This window comes from Mustela nivalis (assembly GCF_964662115.1).
Source record: "Mustela nivalis genome assembly, chromosome: 13".
In the NCBI taxonomy this organism is placed as follows: Eukaryota; Metazoa; Chordata; class Mammalia; order Carnivora; family Mustelidae; genus Mustela; species Mustela nivalis.
In genome coordinates, this window is record NC_139032.1 from 11,957,175 (window position 1) to 11,974,035 (window position 16,861).

Consider the following 16,861-nt stretch of genomic DNA (forward strand, 5'->3'; position numbering starts at 1 on the left):
CTTTCTTTCATGAATGGAAGGAAAGCATTTTCCAAAACTCCATTAATTCTAGCCTAAGCAGCTCAAGTGACTGATTTTCTTGATTTCTCTTCCCAGTAGCCAAACATGTCCTTGGACTCCATTCCTTCAGCGGAATGTAATAGGGTCAAATACAGGCAAAACGGCACAATATGGATTAGAGAATTTTTTGCTGGCTGGACACAGATGTCAGGTCCGGGAAGGATCTCTGAAAGGCTACAGGGAAGAAACTGAGACTCATGCTCGTGTATAATTTTGGAAGGGCCAGGGAAAACGTCCCAGTCCAAGAAAGGAGATGTTTGGCTTAACACTGAAGTCCAGATAGCGTTCCTATGAGAAGAGTGGAGGTACCAACAGGCGGCAATCCTCAACCCTCCCCGGGCTGAGACAAGAACAGAGATCCAGCAGTCACAGAATTGTCCTTGGGGTCAGAGGGAGCTCCAGCTTGAAGACAGCTGCTGTTCAGCCCTGACTTTACCAGCCCCCAAGTCCCTTCTTCCGTTCCTCCTAGCTCTTTCTGCCTGCAGGGGAGAAGTCCAGGCAGTGCTCCTCATGGTCTGGCTTTGACTTGGGTATACAACAGTGGGGCCGACTCTCTGGGAACCAGACTTTGGTCCAGGCCCTCAAAGTTCTACCCAGAGCAGGAGAAGGGAGCTGCTTCCGTTGTTTTCTTGCTCGAGACCCAACCACAAAGAATGCTGATCTAGCACCTGGCTGCCTTCATAGGCTCCTTTCTTGGGCTCCAAGGTCATGTCATCCTTGAAGCAGGAGGCCCATGCATTATTTTTGGATTCTTTCTGCTATATGGTAGACCGAACCTGAATCCCTACATTTGAGACTAAGAAGAAATTCTCTGCATCCTTGAGCCTATAGGCCTCCAATCATGGCCGATGGGATCTCTATACCTGGGTTCTAACCCTGGCCTTGCAACTAGTTAGCTGGGTAACCTTGGGCAACGTAACTTCTCTGAGTCTCAGCTTTCTCATCTGTAAGATAGGATAATAACAGTATCTACCTCCTGGGATGGCTGGGAGGGTTCCAGGAGTAGGCGCGCATCAAACATTTGTCACTGTGATCACAATATTTGCAAACATTTATCAAGGCTGACTGTGTACCAGGCCCTGGTCTAGAGAATTTACATGTGCGGTTCTTAGACTGAAAAACTACCTGTGAGCTGGACAATGTTCTTATTCCCATGTTAGAGGTGAAGCAGCCATGACCCAGGTCCCACAGTGCATAGGTGCTGGGGCAGGATTCTGGGTCCAGGCTGTACACTCTTTGCCCCTCTATCGAAGTATTTGGTAAAGACTTGGCACCATGACTACTACTGTTTCTGTTAATGACTAAAACATCGTTCCCTCTCCTTGAGGGATTTAGAGGCCACTATTATGGTAAGTAAGCTCTTTAGGGAGACGGTCTTTTGATCCTATCACAGAGGCAAGCGGACCTGTCCACTCGTTTTTGTAAGAATCCTGAAATGAGGGCTGCCTGGATGGCTCAGTGGGTTAAAGCCTCTGCCTTCAGCTCAGGTCATGATCTCAGAGTCCTGGGATCGAGCCCCGCATTGGGCTCCCTGCTCAGCAGGGAGTCTGCTTCCTCCTCTCTCTCTGCCTACTTGTGATCTCTGTCTGTCAAATAAAAATAAATAAATAAATAATCAAAAAAAAAAAAAAAAAGAATCCTGAAATGGAAAACAAACTTTCTTTCTTTCTTTCTTTCTTTCTTTCTTTCTTTCTTTCTTTCTTTTAAACTCTGTGAGTCAAAAACTGTGAATGATTAATCAATCAAAAGAGTGGTCAGATGCCTATGCCCTGCTGTACTTGGGGTTGGAACTGTTCCCTTTAGGAAGGAAATATTGTTGATCTGGAAGAAAAATTATTCACAGGGCGGTCTCACTAGGCTCATAATGCAAAGGGCCTTTTGTCACCCGAGCAAAACCCATTTTTGTTTTCTCTCTTTACAGGTTTTTTGGGTCATCACAGTCATGGTGGGGGAGGGTGGGGGATATCAAGGAAGTCCTACGGAGTTGTTACTTGCTATCTCCAAAACTCTGAAGCGCTGCCTGTCCCTCTAACGGCAGGTGATATTTTTAGACTTTGGATACAATCCAGTAGCAGTCACGCTGCTCCGGCGGGGGCTACAGGAAGCCGTCCCATGCCCAGCTGCCCTGTTCCCCCTGCAGAACAAAGCAGCCACTTTCTATAATTATACCAGGGAGAGCTAATAAAAGCCTTCCATACAAACCTCAAAATTCAATTAGTCCTGCATTTGTGGGCCTGACCCTGGAGACAAAAAGGCGGAGCATCTGATCACCTGCACGGCTCCAGCCCAGGGAAGCTGGCTGCTCCCATCGCATCGATGCCTCTGCCTCCCTCGTAGGCTCTGTGCCACCTCGCCTGCTTGTGTATAAAGCATTGTCCGTTTGGAAAGCTGAAGGTGCCTTGCTTTTCAGTTCTCCTGGGTGGCCCTGTGCCACTGACTCTGACTGAAGGATTTTGCACAGAAGCGGACATCAGTGCACAGAGAAGACCCTTCTGTAATACCCGGGTCTGCATCCTTCAAGGAAAGCCCTGGTTGGAGGGGGAGCTTGGAAGTGACTGAGTCTTAAGCCATCTTAAATCTTAAGCCTTAAGTCTATGGTTCAAGGGGTTTGGGGTTGCTGCCCGTGGACCATGACTGTGTGGTTTTCCTTACTGTCAATTCCATGTCCTCTTCATCTTTTTCCTTTGTGGGCTTCTCTGGCTCTTCCGGCTCCTTCTCTTGAAGGTGGATTTCCTGGGCCTGAGACATGTAGGGCATGTCGTCTTTGTTCTTGAACTCCAAGCTGAGAATTGAAGGAGGAAGTAGAATTCCCAGAATTACCTAAAGTAATAATAATGATAATAATAATAATCACATTTAAAGGATTAAGATTAGGGCGGTTTTTTGTTTGTTTTTCTTTTTTAAAATCAGAGGGCCTAGGGTGGGGGAGTGTGTGTATGTGTGTGTGTGCACGTGTGCATGTGTGCACTGTGTGTGCCCTGAGCAAGGACCTCCATATGTTACTGCTCAGGGGGTCACTCTTGCCCATCTGAGAATCTGTCATACACGGCAGGGGCTCAGCCCGAGGTTGGAGAAACAGTATCCTGCCCAAATACATCTTACCCAGTTAACACCCACTTGGCATGAGGGAAACCCAGGAAAATGCCAGAACCTGCCCAAGGCCACAGTGGGAAAGAATTCAGATTTTCCTTTAGCCATCAGCACTTGGTTTTGCAAAATCAATTCCTACATATGTCCCCTGGCTTTTATCTGCTCACACGTCAAGTGGAGGCGATTATGCATCATCTGGTTATCTCTGTAAAAGAAGGCTGTCCCCAGTTGACCTTGAGGAAGTCCATGTGGGAAAGCATGTTTTTATTCCAGAGTACTTGCCTGACATTTGCTACTATAGCACAGAAATACACACACACACACACACACACACACACACACACACTAGCGGGCTCCTTATTCACCATGAGGAACCAGGGGGCTCAGCACTGTGTTCCTCTCAGGTATAAAGGACCTGGTTCCACCTCCATGTGATGATAATAAATCCATGGGCCCTTCTCCCGAGGGGACGATCTCATTCTGCCTTTGAATGATAATCCGGGCATGTGACTTGGGTTCCCCCAATCTTCTCCAGCCTCTCCTCTCAAACACTAAGCTGGTTCTGCTGTATGAAACTTCTGAATACAAGTGTCCTTGGAGAAGCTGCGCCAAGGGAGGGGCTCACAGAGATCCCAAGCAGTAAGTGAAAATGATCCTCAAGTAATGAGGCAAGGACAGCCTGTGCTTGAATGCCCACAGGGACTCGGGAGCAGCCAAGGGAAAAGGGAAGGAGGTGGCCCTGAGGTCGGGGTGACTGGCAGGCCTGGGAAGGCTCAGGTGGCTGGCTGGCAGCCTTCAGGGGACATGACACCCCGTCCTCGGAGCAGAGAGCCAGGCTTGGCAGTCGCTAGCGGTGTGGCTATGAAGCACCCATGACCCACGTCATGGAGCCCTTCTGTGACTCTGGGCCAAGAGCCCGTGGGAAGGGTGGTGTGGGGGAGGGGTGCTGGTCCATCAGGGTGGCTTCTGGAATGCTTGGTCTGGTGGCCCTTCTGCTTGGCCCTGACCTCAGGGTTACCCAGACCACGTAGCTCCAGGTACGTGTGAGCCTGACTTCCGCTGTCCCAGCCACAAACTCTCGACCGAGAAAGCATTTGAAAACATTCTTTCCATCTCACCCTCCCATTTTTTCTTTGTACGTCTTTCAGTTTAAGGACTTCGTTGTGAAACACTAAGGAAAACATAAAGAAGCGAAGCCATGTGCCGCCCCATGTCTTGTACTTTCCAGCCCAGAGGTATATCCTTCCTCGTATCTTAACGAAATCATAGACAGATATAACTAGGCACGTACATGCTTAAAAAAACCACAGACGGACTCAGACTTTATATAACTGGTCTACCACTTGTTCCTCTTCACTTATGAATAGATCGCACTGAGATGGCAACATCTTTACCTATAAATCCGTCTCTTTTTGATTTCTGTTTAAAACGTTTCTCAAGCACAGCTGCTAAGAGCCAGGGTCCCTATGACACGGTGCAAAAGACTCCGAGGCACTGGGGCGTGGGCAGCCAGGACAGGTTGCCTGGTGAGGGGTTCCTGGTACAGCACGGCTTGTGCCAGAGCGAACGGCACTTCCTATAGCACCTCTGTGGGCCCATCACCTCCGGATCTTTTGCAAAATACTAACGTCTGGGCATGCCGTCTCTAGAAGTTCTGACTTAGCAGAATTTGGGGTAGGCCCTAGTCTCTATGTGAAAACAACAACAACCCACTATAGAAAAGATTCTGGTACATAGCTGGAGCTTGAAGTCACCCTCCTGAGACCAGAGAAAGCCCTGTCCCGCCGCAGACTTGGCTTGGCGAGCTCCAAACCAGCCCTCCGCGCCTCCCAGCCAACCCGCCCTTCGCGGCGCGCTGACCTTGAGGCCCGAGTTCTTGCGCATGCGCAGCCGGCCCATCCACATGTCCGTGAGCAGCATCTGGCTGCACGTGTGCGCGATGAAGTCGCGGTGCTTGGCCGCCACGGCGAGCTGCAGGCAGGTGGCATTGCTCCAGTTCTTCAGCTCGTACGTCAGCAGCTTCATGGCCAGCTGTTCATCCTGCTTGTACGACTGGTCGAGGAGCTCCACAGCCAGCTGGCCGAAGTCCCTGGAAGACAGAATGCGAGGGGGTGTCTTTTGGCCATCTTGGAGACTTACATGATGGAAGCAGGGACCTGGGGGCCAAGCCACAGGAGGTGGTTACTGGGTGGCCTCATTGTCTCTCATAGGGTCTGGTCTGTTCCTTCGCTCATCTAGCTGACGTCGATTAAGCACCTACTATGTGCTGGGGGTGTAAGTCAAGCAGGCGGTTGTTCTGGTCCTCAAGGCTCTGGATGGGGGAGGTAGACTGAAAAAAGCAACAATCAGAGTACAGTAGGTCTTCTTAAATGGGACAGGCCTCAGTTCCTGTTGGAGCCCTATCAACCCTGAGGGTGTGATCTTGGGCAAGTTACTTAATTCTCCGAGAGGATGAAATACAATCTACGTATCTTGCGTACTTCTCTATCTAGCACTGTGTGCCACAAATGTTAATTATTCACGTCCACCCTTTGTGTGTACCATGGAGGCGATACTACCCACGCTTAAAGGTTTGGGTAGCTCAGACCCTCCTGTATCTGAGGCCCCTGCTGGGCTGGCCAACCTGGAGTTGTGGTTCAGCTCCTGGGAGATGTCGTCAACCATGTCATTCTCTGAAGCCTCATGAGCCATGGCTTTGCAAAGTTTACAGGCCACCAGGGCCTTGGCCATGGCCTCCTCGCCGTGCTGCCAGAAGAACAGGGCCATCTTCTGTCTCTTCATCAGGACGGCCCACACCATCAGCTCATGGAAAGGGAAAGGGAAGTGGTTGATCTCAGGGTCGTCCAAGTCAATGTCCACCTCTTCTTCTCTCTTCTTGGTGGTCTTTCTTCCTCGCCTCAGGGGGACATCATCCTATAATTTTAGAGAAAAAAACACAGAGGTGGAGTTAGAAACGAACCAGTTACATTTATTAAATAGTTCTTTGTTGTATACCTCCTAAGGGTCCTGTTCTGGGATCAACACAGAAACGAACTCGCCTATCCCAGCTCCTAACCCAAAGTACTCATGCCTAACTTTAAAACAAGTTGTAATGAATGCAGAAGCATAGCCCTATGGGAATATGCTGGTGTTAAACTTGATTTTTAAAAAGTATTTTTAATGGGTCATTCCCTTCCTTTCTCTCTTCCTTTACTTTTCCTCCTTTCCTCCCTCCCTTCTTTCCTTTCACTTTTGCTTTTGTCCATTTCTTTTCCTACAGGTAAGGCTATTTGTGCCCCGTGATGGACAGCATTGCCCTTTTCTCTGAAAGGACAAGGACATCCTTCTCTTCCAGGTGCATAAACACCACCACCCACACAAAGAGACAGGAAATGGGAAACAGACGACCTGTCTCCACTTTCTGCAAACCTCGTAGATGCATTTGTGAAGTATTTCTGGCCTTTGGATCTGTTGCCAGTTGTAAACAGCCATGAACAGATTTCACTCGCTGCAATTTATATGCTTCCTTGGTTTTTAAATTAGTATTTCAAGTAAGACTTATTTTCTTACTTGTAAGGCTAATGTAACCTTATGGTAGAATTTTCAAAGCTACTGTAACTTGCCCCCCTTAATAATGGGGAAAAATGGGCGCCTGGGTGGCTCAGTGGGTTAAGCCTCTGCCATCGGCTTGGGTCATGATCTCAGGGTCCTGGGATAGAGCCCCGTATGGGGCTCTCTGCTCAGTGGGGAGCCTGCTTCCCCCAACCCCCATCTGCCTACTTGTGATCTCTCTCTGTCAAATAAATAAATAAAATCTTAAAAAAAAAAAACACCTGGGAAAAAACTTCCCTTCCTTATTTTAGAATCATGTACTAAGCCCTACCAACTAAATGAACATATGTGTGTGTGTGTGTGTATACACACACATATATATATATATATATTTAAAATGTATAATAAAGAAAATAAATATTTGACATTAATAATTTGGGCAAATACTTACCTCCATTCCCAGTAGTTTCAAGGCTTTGGGCTATTTAAAAAAAAAGTTATACATAAAGTTAGATCTTTCTTTATAGAGGTAAGAAAAGAATCTATTATATCTTAACCAGGTAATAGAAGAACTCTACCGCACATATAGCATTTATTCATTTCACTAAAAAAAAACAACACCAGAGGAACCCATTTATAGAAATACTAGAATTAAGGAGTGCCTGGGTGGCTCAGTGGGTTAAAGCCTCTGCCTTCGGCTCGGGTCATGATCTCAGGGTCCTGGGATCAAGCCCCGCATCAGGAGCTCTGCTCAGTGGGGAGCCTGCTTCCCCCTCTCCCTCTGCCTGACTCTCTGTCTACTTTCTCTCTCTCTCTGTCAAATAAATAAATAAATAAAATCTTAAAAAGAAATTCTAGAATGAAGGATTTAGTGATTTTGGTGCATTACAGAAAACCAGACACCCAGAGAGGCATAATGAGATCGTCCATGAGTAGACCCTGTTGATAATCTCTTTTATGAGCCCAAATTTCTTCATCTTCCCAGAACCGTCCTGCTTGGCGGACATCTCCATGATCTCAAGCACTTGGGCTCAGTCAAACCAAGAGCTATTTCTTAAGCTCTTGCAAGGCCTCTATTACCCGGAGACTTGGAATATTATTCAGAGTATGTGTTTAGGTATTTCACGCGGGCCATCTCCCTGTGTAGCTGTCCAATAAGGCAAGGGTGAGAGGGGCCATGGGGACATGTGCAGACCGTGGCAGAAGGTGCTCAGTGCCATGGAAAGAGTCAGCACATACAGTGGCATCACTGGTCATCCCGGGAATGTGCAAAATAGCCACAGGCCAAGACAGAGAGAGAGAGAGAGGGCAACTCAGCAAATTACAGAACTTGATTTGCACCTAACAAGTGGAGATATGAAATTACATCTCAGGGATCAGGAATTCCAGTTCTGTGTTTTAGGTGTTACCCAATGGCGAAGTGCTATCTTGGAAGTTGTTCGGTAACTAATAAGGTTAAAGTATTCCCCATTCCTCCAAATTTTATTTTGGAACAAAATAAAACTAAGACTAGCCTGAACCTTGTCTCTCTCCCTCCTTTCTTTCCCTTTTAGCTTTTAAAGTGACCAGAGTTTGAAATTTGTGTGATTTTATTTTTCTTATTTATACTTTCTGGTGTTTTCACAGTGGTCTTCGAACACCACCAAATACTTTCGTCATGAGAAGATCAGCTTTGTTAAAAGTAGAAATCAAGGAGCCTGGGTGGCTCAGTGGGTTAAAGCCTCTGCCTTCGGCTCAGGTCATGATCCCAGGGTCCTGGGATTGAGCCCCACATCAGGATCTCTGCTCAGCAGGGAGCCTGCTTCCTCCTCTCTCTCTCTGCTTGTCTCTCTGCCTACTTGTGATCTCTGTCTGCCAAATAAATAAATAAAATCTTAAAAAAAAAAAAGTAGAAATTAAGGAGCCTGGGTGGCTCAGTGGGTTAAGCCTCTGCCTTCAACTCAGGTCGTGATCTCAGGGTCCTGGGATCGAGCCCTGCATTGGGCTTCCCTGCTCTGCGGGGAGCCTGCTTCTCCCTCTCCCACTCCCCCTGCTTGTGTTCCCTCTCTCACTGTATCTCTCTCTGTCAAAAAAATAAATGAAATCTTAAAAAAAAAAAAAAAAAGGCAGAAATCATGCCCACCACCAGCTAGAGTAACAGTTTTAAAATATGGTCCAGGAAACATAAGATCCTTTTTGGGAGCTCAAAGGTGTTTTCCTAATAATACTAAGATGTTCTTTGGTTTCAACAGCCATTAACATTTTGCAATGATGGTGCAAAGGCGAGCCAAACTGTGGGGGGCCCTGGCAGGAATGACAAGCAGTCCTAGCAGCAGACCCAGACTTCACTAGTTGCCATTAGATTTCACTGTTCCGCACTTGAAGTTTAAAGACAAACAAAAAACCAGTTAGACTTAAGAAGTCCTTGATGAGGCTAAAAAACCAGTTAACTATATTAAATCTCTACCGTCCATACTAAAAAAAAAAAGTCTTTCGGCTATTTTGAGGGATGAAATGGTAAGTGTGCTGAAAGCACTTTTGCTACATAGTGAAAGAGGACAGGTCATTCTGGGGACAAACACACACTTACTTGGATTAGAGCCACACTGCTTCATGGGCGATCTACTTGAAGGAATGACTGGCAGACCAACTACGGTTTACTTAGCCTTGGACATTGGGCGGACATTTTTGGTTATGGCCTAAGTGGAGGTGTCGTTTCAAGGAAAATAACTAACTGATGGTATTTGTTGCCAATGACAGAATTTTTCAAACCGAAATTAGAAAAAAATTAAAAATTTTAAAAACTTGCACATTCTTTCCCCCATGACCTGGACGGTTTTTCAGAAGTTAAAGACTTCTGATGAGATTGGAGGTGATTTTAGTGAAGGATGAGTTTCTGAAATTGTCCAGTGAAATGTGTCAGCCGTCAGAAGATCTGCATAACTTGACAAATGATGATACAATGGCCAGTCTACCATGTTCCCAGATCCAAAGTGTAAGATCAGTCAATGCAGTTTGAAGTTGCAGGGTGTGAAAAGTTCATTGAACTATTTCAGATTTTGTGTTTTCATTGATCTTTCAGAAATTGCCAACTGAGTTTTGATGTATGCAGCATCAAAAAAGAATATCTATAATTATTTGTAAAAATTATTAAAACACTCCTTCCTTCATACATATATATATACATTTATATATATTTGTCATATTTGTCACATCTTTGTGTGAAGTCACATTTTCTTTGTACAATTCAACCCAAACATCTGGCAACAGAGTGCAGAAGGAGATATGAGAATCTAGCTTTCTTCCATTAAGCCAGATATTACAGAAATATGCAAAAAATGTAGAACAATGCTACTCTTATACCAAATTTTGTTTTGAAAATACAGCTATTTTTCACAAACATGTCATTTATGTTAACGTAATGGGCTTCTTATAGTTAACTGAAAATGAATTAACATTAATAATTAATAAATATGGTGAAGTCTTTCATTCCTAACACGGTAACAGCGATTGATAGAACTCCCAGAAATAAGAGCTTTTGGGGGGCCTCAATAATTTTTTAAAGGTATAAATGGATTCCCAAGACCAAAAACCGTGAGTGAGGCAGGTAAGATTAATTTGAATTTCATGATTAGTCCCTGATCATTAGGGCTCACTCTCAGGGTCGGTTTCTGATTTTAACGGGACCTAGTGAGGAAAAGAAAGGGGTGTATCCCCCAATACATGGCCTTTTTTTTTTTTTTTTTTTTAATGGATTTGATGGTGGAGGAAAGAGGTGGGTGGGGCCAGCTGCCTTCTTACTGGATCTCCCCCTAGGAGAGAACCATGCCACATCCCAAATGTGTCCCACCCTAGTCCTCCCCCGGAGCCCAGGAAAGGGAACCGGCTGCAAAACTCACCCTCTTGGGGCCGAAGAGATTGTGGTAGAGCGTCCGGAAGCGCTTGCGCGTGTAGTTGCAGCGGTAAGCCCCGCCCATCAGGTATTCGATCACCAGGCCGATGTCGATCAGGCTGATTCTGTAATCCGGAGGCAGGTTCCCCTATCAGGGAAGAACGAAAACACACACACACACACACACACACACACACACACGCAAAAGACAGCGTGGTTTACTAGGGATTCGATGCCATGTGTTCTGTAACTATTTTAGAGTAAAAAAAAAAACTAATTCAGAAACATAGGAATGTAGTATTATGCTGGTTAATTAATTCACCTTAAAATAGATCCAACCGAAACCTGGATATTCTCGCTTGGAAAGAAGACATAAGTTAAATAAGAAGATGCAGAAATCGTCGGCAATAACAGAAAATCAAAATATTTATTCAAGTCTTCAGCTGGGGAGAAAAAAACACCAGTGTAGCAGAGAGAAACACAAGGCTCGACATGGCAAACACGGAGCTCCAGCCGCTAGCAACTCGGCTCCCCGGACGGTCCCCAGGTCCCCGCCCTGCCTCTGCCCCAGGCTTGCTCCCGCTTTTGCTAACCAGTTACTTCTTCCCACTCACTAAAGGAAGACTCCTTCCAGAAGACGGTTGTTATTACCATCGCCTGCATCAGGCGGATAGATATGCTGAGAGTTCCTCGGCAAAACCTCGATGAACAATGGGGAAAAAAAAGCAGCTTTTTCATAAAAGGAGAGTGGATGGATGTCAGGGTGAAGTCACTTAGGAACATCCCTTGTGGTTAGAGAGAAAGGGGGTGGCATGAGAAGAGATTTTGAGGGAATATTTATTTCCCTGGAATTAAGGAGGTTTGGGATATTTTCTTTCAAAGAGAAGAGCATTTCTTGAAGACCAAGAATGATGGCGTTTAAGTTTTATGGGGCTTGTATGCACAGATGCGAAACATAAGGATTTTATTATCATTCATTGTCTACTCGTTACTGGTTTCGGCACCCAAAGGGTTCTCTCTAGGGTCTAAGGAAAATACCTGCTCTGCTAGGTCAGGGGAGAGTTAGTTCCATCTACGGCAAGTTCTGAGCACACCCGGAGTTCCAAAAAGTGCGAGTAAGGAATGCGCTGTCTGGTTTGGCTTCCTGTGGCAGGAGCGAGCGCGCTCCGTACCATGAACCACGAGGGTACAGCTCTGCGTAGGAAGCCTCAGATACATTGTGGAGAGGCAGGAGGGCTCTGTCTACTTTGGTCTTAATGGAGGACCCACTCTGATACCATGTGAGGTTTCTGCCGCTTACAGAAGTGGCTCATAGCCACGGTGGTGGCTCTCCAACTTTGGTGGCATCAGAATCACCTGGCGAACTTGGTGACAGTGCCAAGCGCTGGCTTTAATGTATGGGCTTCTCTGTGCCTTGTTAGCTCTCCGGGTGGTTTTGAGATACACCCAAGTTTGTGCTAAATAAGGTGGGTCAGGTGAGCTCACGTGGCAGAATCAGAAAACTCTTGGTGTATAATCACTGTCAGGAAATCGGCTTCCGTTTTTGCAGAACCGAGGGTAGGTTTTCTGTTACCCATACTCAGCTTTGCTATGGCCAACAGCACCCATCTGAAGGGCATTCAGGCCACTGTAGCCTTCCACCAAACCTATAGCTTTGATGGTGTTACCAATCTCTGTATTCCCGGTACCTTCTATAGTGACTGGTGTGTGGTCGGCATTTGGGAGGTTTCTGTGGTGAAGCTGCGAATGAGTGAAACTGTGCAATTCACTGATGTGGTTGGGATCTAGTCTCAGTTTCAGGTTTCTCAGTACTGTGTTCTGGTCAGTAACGCAACTAACTAGCCACGGTCTCTGGGTCGTCCTGTCTGGGAGAGCCCCGCGTCACTGTGGAAATTCGACTTGAAATAGGCTGATGGCTCTGTGGGTATTTTCAGTGGAGTGGGAACAAGGGGATAGCAGTTGTCCCAGCCCACCGCAGAGGAGGGCCTAGTGCTACCCTTTAGACTGGCTTGCTGCCTCTGCAGTTCCAACCTGTCGGGTTCTACCTCTCCCTTGGGTTGGGGCACAAAGCAGGCTTGGAGGACCTCAGGCAGAGAACACCTCCCATCCTTGAGCTTGGCTCATCAGAACCCCACCCATCATAGAAATGGCCTTATTCTCCTCCTTGCCATGCTCAGAATTCCACCGTCTCCTCTGAGCAGCTCATCAGCCTAACCACACTGTCAAGGGAAGCTCCCCATAGGCTATTAGAAAAGGCCAACTGCCTGACCTCTTTATGCCAAGCGTGGCAACAACAGAGGAAAGGGAACTCAGAGAAGGTTTGAAGATGGTAACTGTTCATGTATCACCCTTTCCATAAACACGAGACTGAGTTTGAAAATATTCCTCCTGCAACTGCTTTTCTGCACTGTGTGGGGGCAGGGGAACAAGGCTGCGAGTTTCTGCCTTGACGGGCTGTACCCGACGGGTAGGCAGGCCTCTTCTTTCGGGAACAGAAGAGCTGGAGAGGCTGGACGTGCGTGGGTCTGCCTCCTCTCTTCTGCATTTGGCTCCTATAAGGATGACCCCGCAGAGGAGGTCCTGCATTTGTGTTATTTTCCTGGGCATTGTGCGGCCGGCAGACAACCAGACAACAGTGGCTGGGAATCAACTGCCCTGGGCTTCTTTTTGTCTGTCCTTCATAAATCAACCAGCTTCCTGCAAGGCCTCAGTTTTCTCCCCCGAACAAAGGGTGGAACTCGATGGGCTCTATTGTCTATAACGCCCAAGTACCAGGTTACAGAAACAAACCTATGAGATGTCGTGTGAAGCTTTGGGAAGGAAGGCATAGCAAGTCTATGAATGCTGCCTATTTTTAATCCTGTAAGAATTTTCTCAATTTAAAACACATGAGTAACAGCGAACCTAACACCTATATATTTTCTTTTGAGACACCGATGTGTGAACGTCAGTTTGAGTTCTAAGAACAAGACACCAATATTGCCTGAAGACCGACAGGGAGTGTCAAGAACTATACTTTGGGATGGTCTATAGGAGGAGGGGTTACCAGGAAAGTGATAATCGTAAAATTAAAAATAATCAAAATTTGAGAAAGGCAAAGGAAACATTTTTGCCAATGATTATATTCATAAAGGGCTCTTAAGTTTATATACTACCTAAGGAAGGTGCTGGAATCTTTTTTTGTAAGAACTTCTCATGTAAAGCTTGATTATTTTGCAATGATTTACATGGGATCTGGTATCAAGCCAGAGAAGGGATTCAAGGAAGACAGTCTTGGTTTTGCCCAGCTTTGATCAAAGGCCTTAAAGGAACGGGCTGGCCTTCTGTTTGACCACAAGGGGGCGATGTTCACCGGGCCGAACCCAATGGCGGTTCCATCAGCATTTTACCTGCCTGTTCTGTTTTATATGAGTAATAAGGCAATGTAAATGAATAGGGCAGATTGGAGGACTTGGAAATCAGGAGTCAGATGCCCGTGTTAAAGTGATATCTGGAGGAGGGACAGCTTACTTTACCAGGTAATGTGTCCGAAAGCCTGCAAGACTGATTGCATCTGTTTTCGCCCCCTAGAGTCTTAGAAAGCACGGAAATTAGTTTCACAATTTTTACTGGGGAGAATGGAAGCCTTTTGGGGAAGAAGAAATAGATTTCACAAAATTAATAAGATCTGGTACTATTTTAGCCTCTTTGGATAACTGTGTCCTGGATGAACTCTGAAGGGGATGGGAACATTTGGGGTATGTCTGATGTGCTGGGCTGATGGCCGTGGCCACCTGTGACCCTAGATGTCACAAACACAGAGAACAGCCCGCAGTAGCACCCCGCAGTGGAAAGAGCACTGGGCTGGACTGTGGTCCAGCTCTGCTTCTCTGTGACCCTGGGCAGATGGCTTCCTTTCTCCATGCTTCAGTTTACACTCTGCAAACAGGCACTTTGGACAGCGTGAGTTCAAAGGTGATGTCCATTTCTAGAGGTCCAATTCTTCTGACCTGTACCTGGCAGGCTGCTCTTATTTCTATGCTGCCTGGGCACCGGGCAAAGACTGTTTTCCGAACATGCAGAGTTGACATAGTTCCCATTAACCACCCTTGAAATGTGGTCAGTGGAGTGGGGACTCAGAGACAGGACAGTCAAGGACTAGACAGAGATGGTGTTGAGCTCATCGCATCCACCTCCTTTGGAAAAAGCAGAGACACCACAGGTAATGTCCAAAAACCTTCTGGAAGAGTCTTCCTTCTCCTGGAGGCTTTCCAAACAGGAAGCCAACAACGACACTGAAGAAATGCTTCTTCTGTCATTTCTGTTCTTCCTTCCTTCCTCTTTTGGTAATTACTTTGGTAATTGGTAATGCCTGAGCACTTCCGTCCCCTTTCATGCCTCAACAACACATGGTAAGCCATGTGATTCAAACAATTTGATCCACAGAGTGAAACAGAGAAGCCTGGCTCTATCGGCAGGTAAAATCTGACAACAGGAAAACACTGCTCCTTTTTCTTGTGCCATGGGCTACTTCTCTGAAGCTAAATTTTAATCCATACCATCCTAAAGAGGACTTTTAACTAAGAGTTTAAATGCATGTATGGACCTGCTCTTCTGAATATACTCTTTTTCAGAAGTCAGCTCGTGATATCGCTATCAGATTTCAGCTGTTCGGGAAACACATTTTGTGGAAACTTATAACAAGCATTCAAAAGAAGATTGTTTCCTTCTGATGTATGTAAAGGTGTAAAATGATTGCTGGTCATTGAATTTACCAAGGAAGGGTGTTCAAAAGTCTATTCTGGCCAAAGTTTATGGAAAAGAGGACATTCCCTCAATGTTCAGCTTTGTTACAGACCAGGCAATCTTTTAAAAAATAAAAATTCTTTTGCAAATCTACATGAATTCGGCAGATGGGATTATGAAAACGTCCTTTCTTTATCCAAAGACTGTCTAAAATGCTTCCCCCACCCTTTCATTCTGCCAAAGCTCTGGGTCTTAATTCCCATGTGAATGACATTAAACTATCATAATTTCACAATTACCTCTATATAATACTCAACTATCACCCTCTCTTTGTGGGGAATAATAGTACAGGTCATCCAAAGTATTAGCACATTTAAGTTAGGAAAGAAAAGCTAGTACTTTAAAACACAGAAAGGCACAAATCGAGCAGACAGTTAGCTTCTAAAAATGGCAAGTTAGATTTCGCGGAAAAGCAGACAGACTCGGGCTGTTCTGGATTAATGTGGCCTTGTTGCGTCCGATGGATTTATGCAGAAAAGCAGTTCTGGGAAGTGTGTTAGCTTCTATCATTTAAAATTTCTGATCGATGCTGTATAACCAGCTTTTTACCTCCTGGCTCCTAGACTGTTCTCTTGATACAAATAATTTGAGAGTCAGTTCTCCAAGGTGGTTCTGTTGAAGTCAAAGGAGAGCTGGGCTTGGAGATATCCTGCTGTTACGTGGGACCATTGGGTGATTCCTAAATGTACTCCCTGGGTTCCTAAAAGTTATTTGCTTTTGATTTTCCAGGCATATCATCGAACACTATGTTTAAGGTCTAGAACTATGTTCCTAACATAGGAGTAGCATTTCACACCAGGGCTTATCCCTTATTGTTTCATAGTTTTTTGGTCACAGATCACATCAATTAACAGGTAACATAAAGTCCCATAATCCTAAAGCACAAACCACATGCTAATTACCAACTTCCTCAATTTTGAAAATGGCTTAACCTGCCCAAGATTTTCTTAGCACTTTAAACTTAGCTTTTGCAGACCCTGCATATCGCATTGGCCTAAATGGCTGGACGTCATCTGGAATCATCTGAAGAAGATGTGCATCGATGTTAATTACTCTCATTTACTCCTTTTTTTTCTTTTAAGATTTTGTTATTATTTTTTATTTGAGAGAGAGCAAGAGAGAGCACAAGCGGGGGGAAAGGCAGATGGAGAGGGAGAAGCAGGCTTCCTGCTGAGCAGGGAGTCCAACGCGGGACTCGATCCCAGGACCCTGTTATCATGACCTGAGCTGAAGGCAGACGCTTAACCGACTGAGCCACCCAGGCACCCTCCTCTCATTTACTTCTTAAGAAAACACAAAGGCCCCTCATTCTTAGCTCCCTTCATCCATATAACACAAAACGCAGAGACTTCCCCTCCTCTGGCTGCTACTGTTATCCCTTCTCTTCATGAAGTCAGGGCCTCACCTCGTCCACAGAAGTAAACAAGCGTCTGCTTTTCCTGTCCCTCTCTCTTCCCAAGCAAAGAAACGAAACACAGGCTGTTTCTCCCCACCCGACTGGCAGTCTCTTTTCCCAGGTAAAAG

The 16,861-nt window shown here is 45.8% G+C and overlaps 1 protein-coding gene across 19 annotated transcripts in view; it reads right to left on the reverse strand.

Annotated features, from left to right (window-relative positions):
* The window catches only part of TRPM3 (transient receptor potential cation channel subfamily M member 3), a gene marked incomplete at its 3' end in the record, with an annotated part of 782,399 nt that overhangs the window by 73,454 nt on the left and 692,084 nt on the right, over positions 1-16,861 (reverse strand). For 10 of the 19 annotated variants that reach the window (XM_082696679.1, XM_082696697.1, XM_082696692.1 and 7 more), the window contains 6 exons: positions 10,875-10,910; positions 10,560-10,700; positions 7,133-7,162; positions 5,774-6,063; positions 5,011-5,239; positions 2,713-2,880 (listed from right to left, as the gene is read on the reverse strand). In XM_082696679.1, coding sequence (XP_082552805.1) covers positions 2,713-2,880; positions 5,011-5,239; positions 5,774-6,063; positions 7,133-7,162; positions 10,560-10,700; positions 10,875-10,910 — 894 coding nt within the window. The remainder of the gene's footprint in view (positions 1-2,712; positions 2,881-5,010; positions 5,240-5,773; positions 6,064-7,132; positions 7,163-10,559; positions 10,701-10,874; positions 10,911-16,861) is intronic. The other 9 variants (XM_082696689.1, XM_082696696.1, XM_082696693.1 and 6 more) reach the window with 1 other exon arrangement.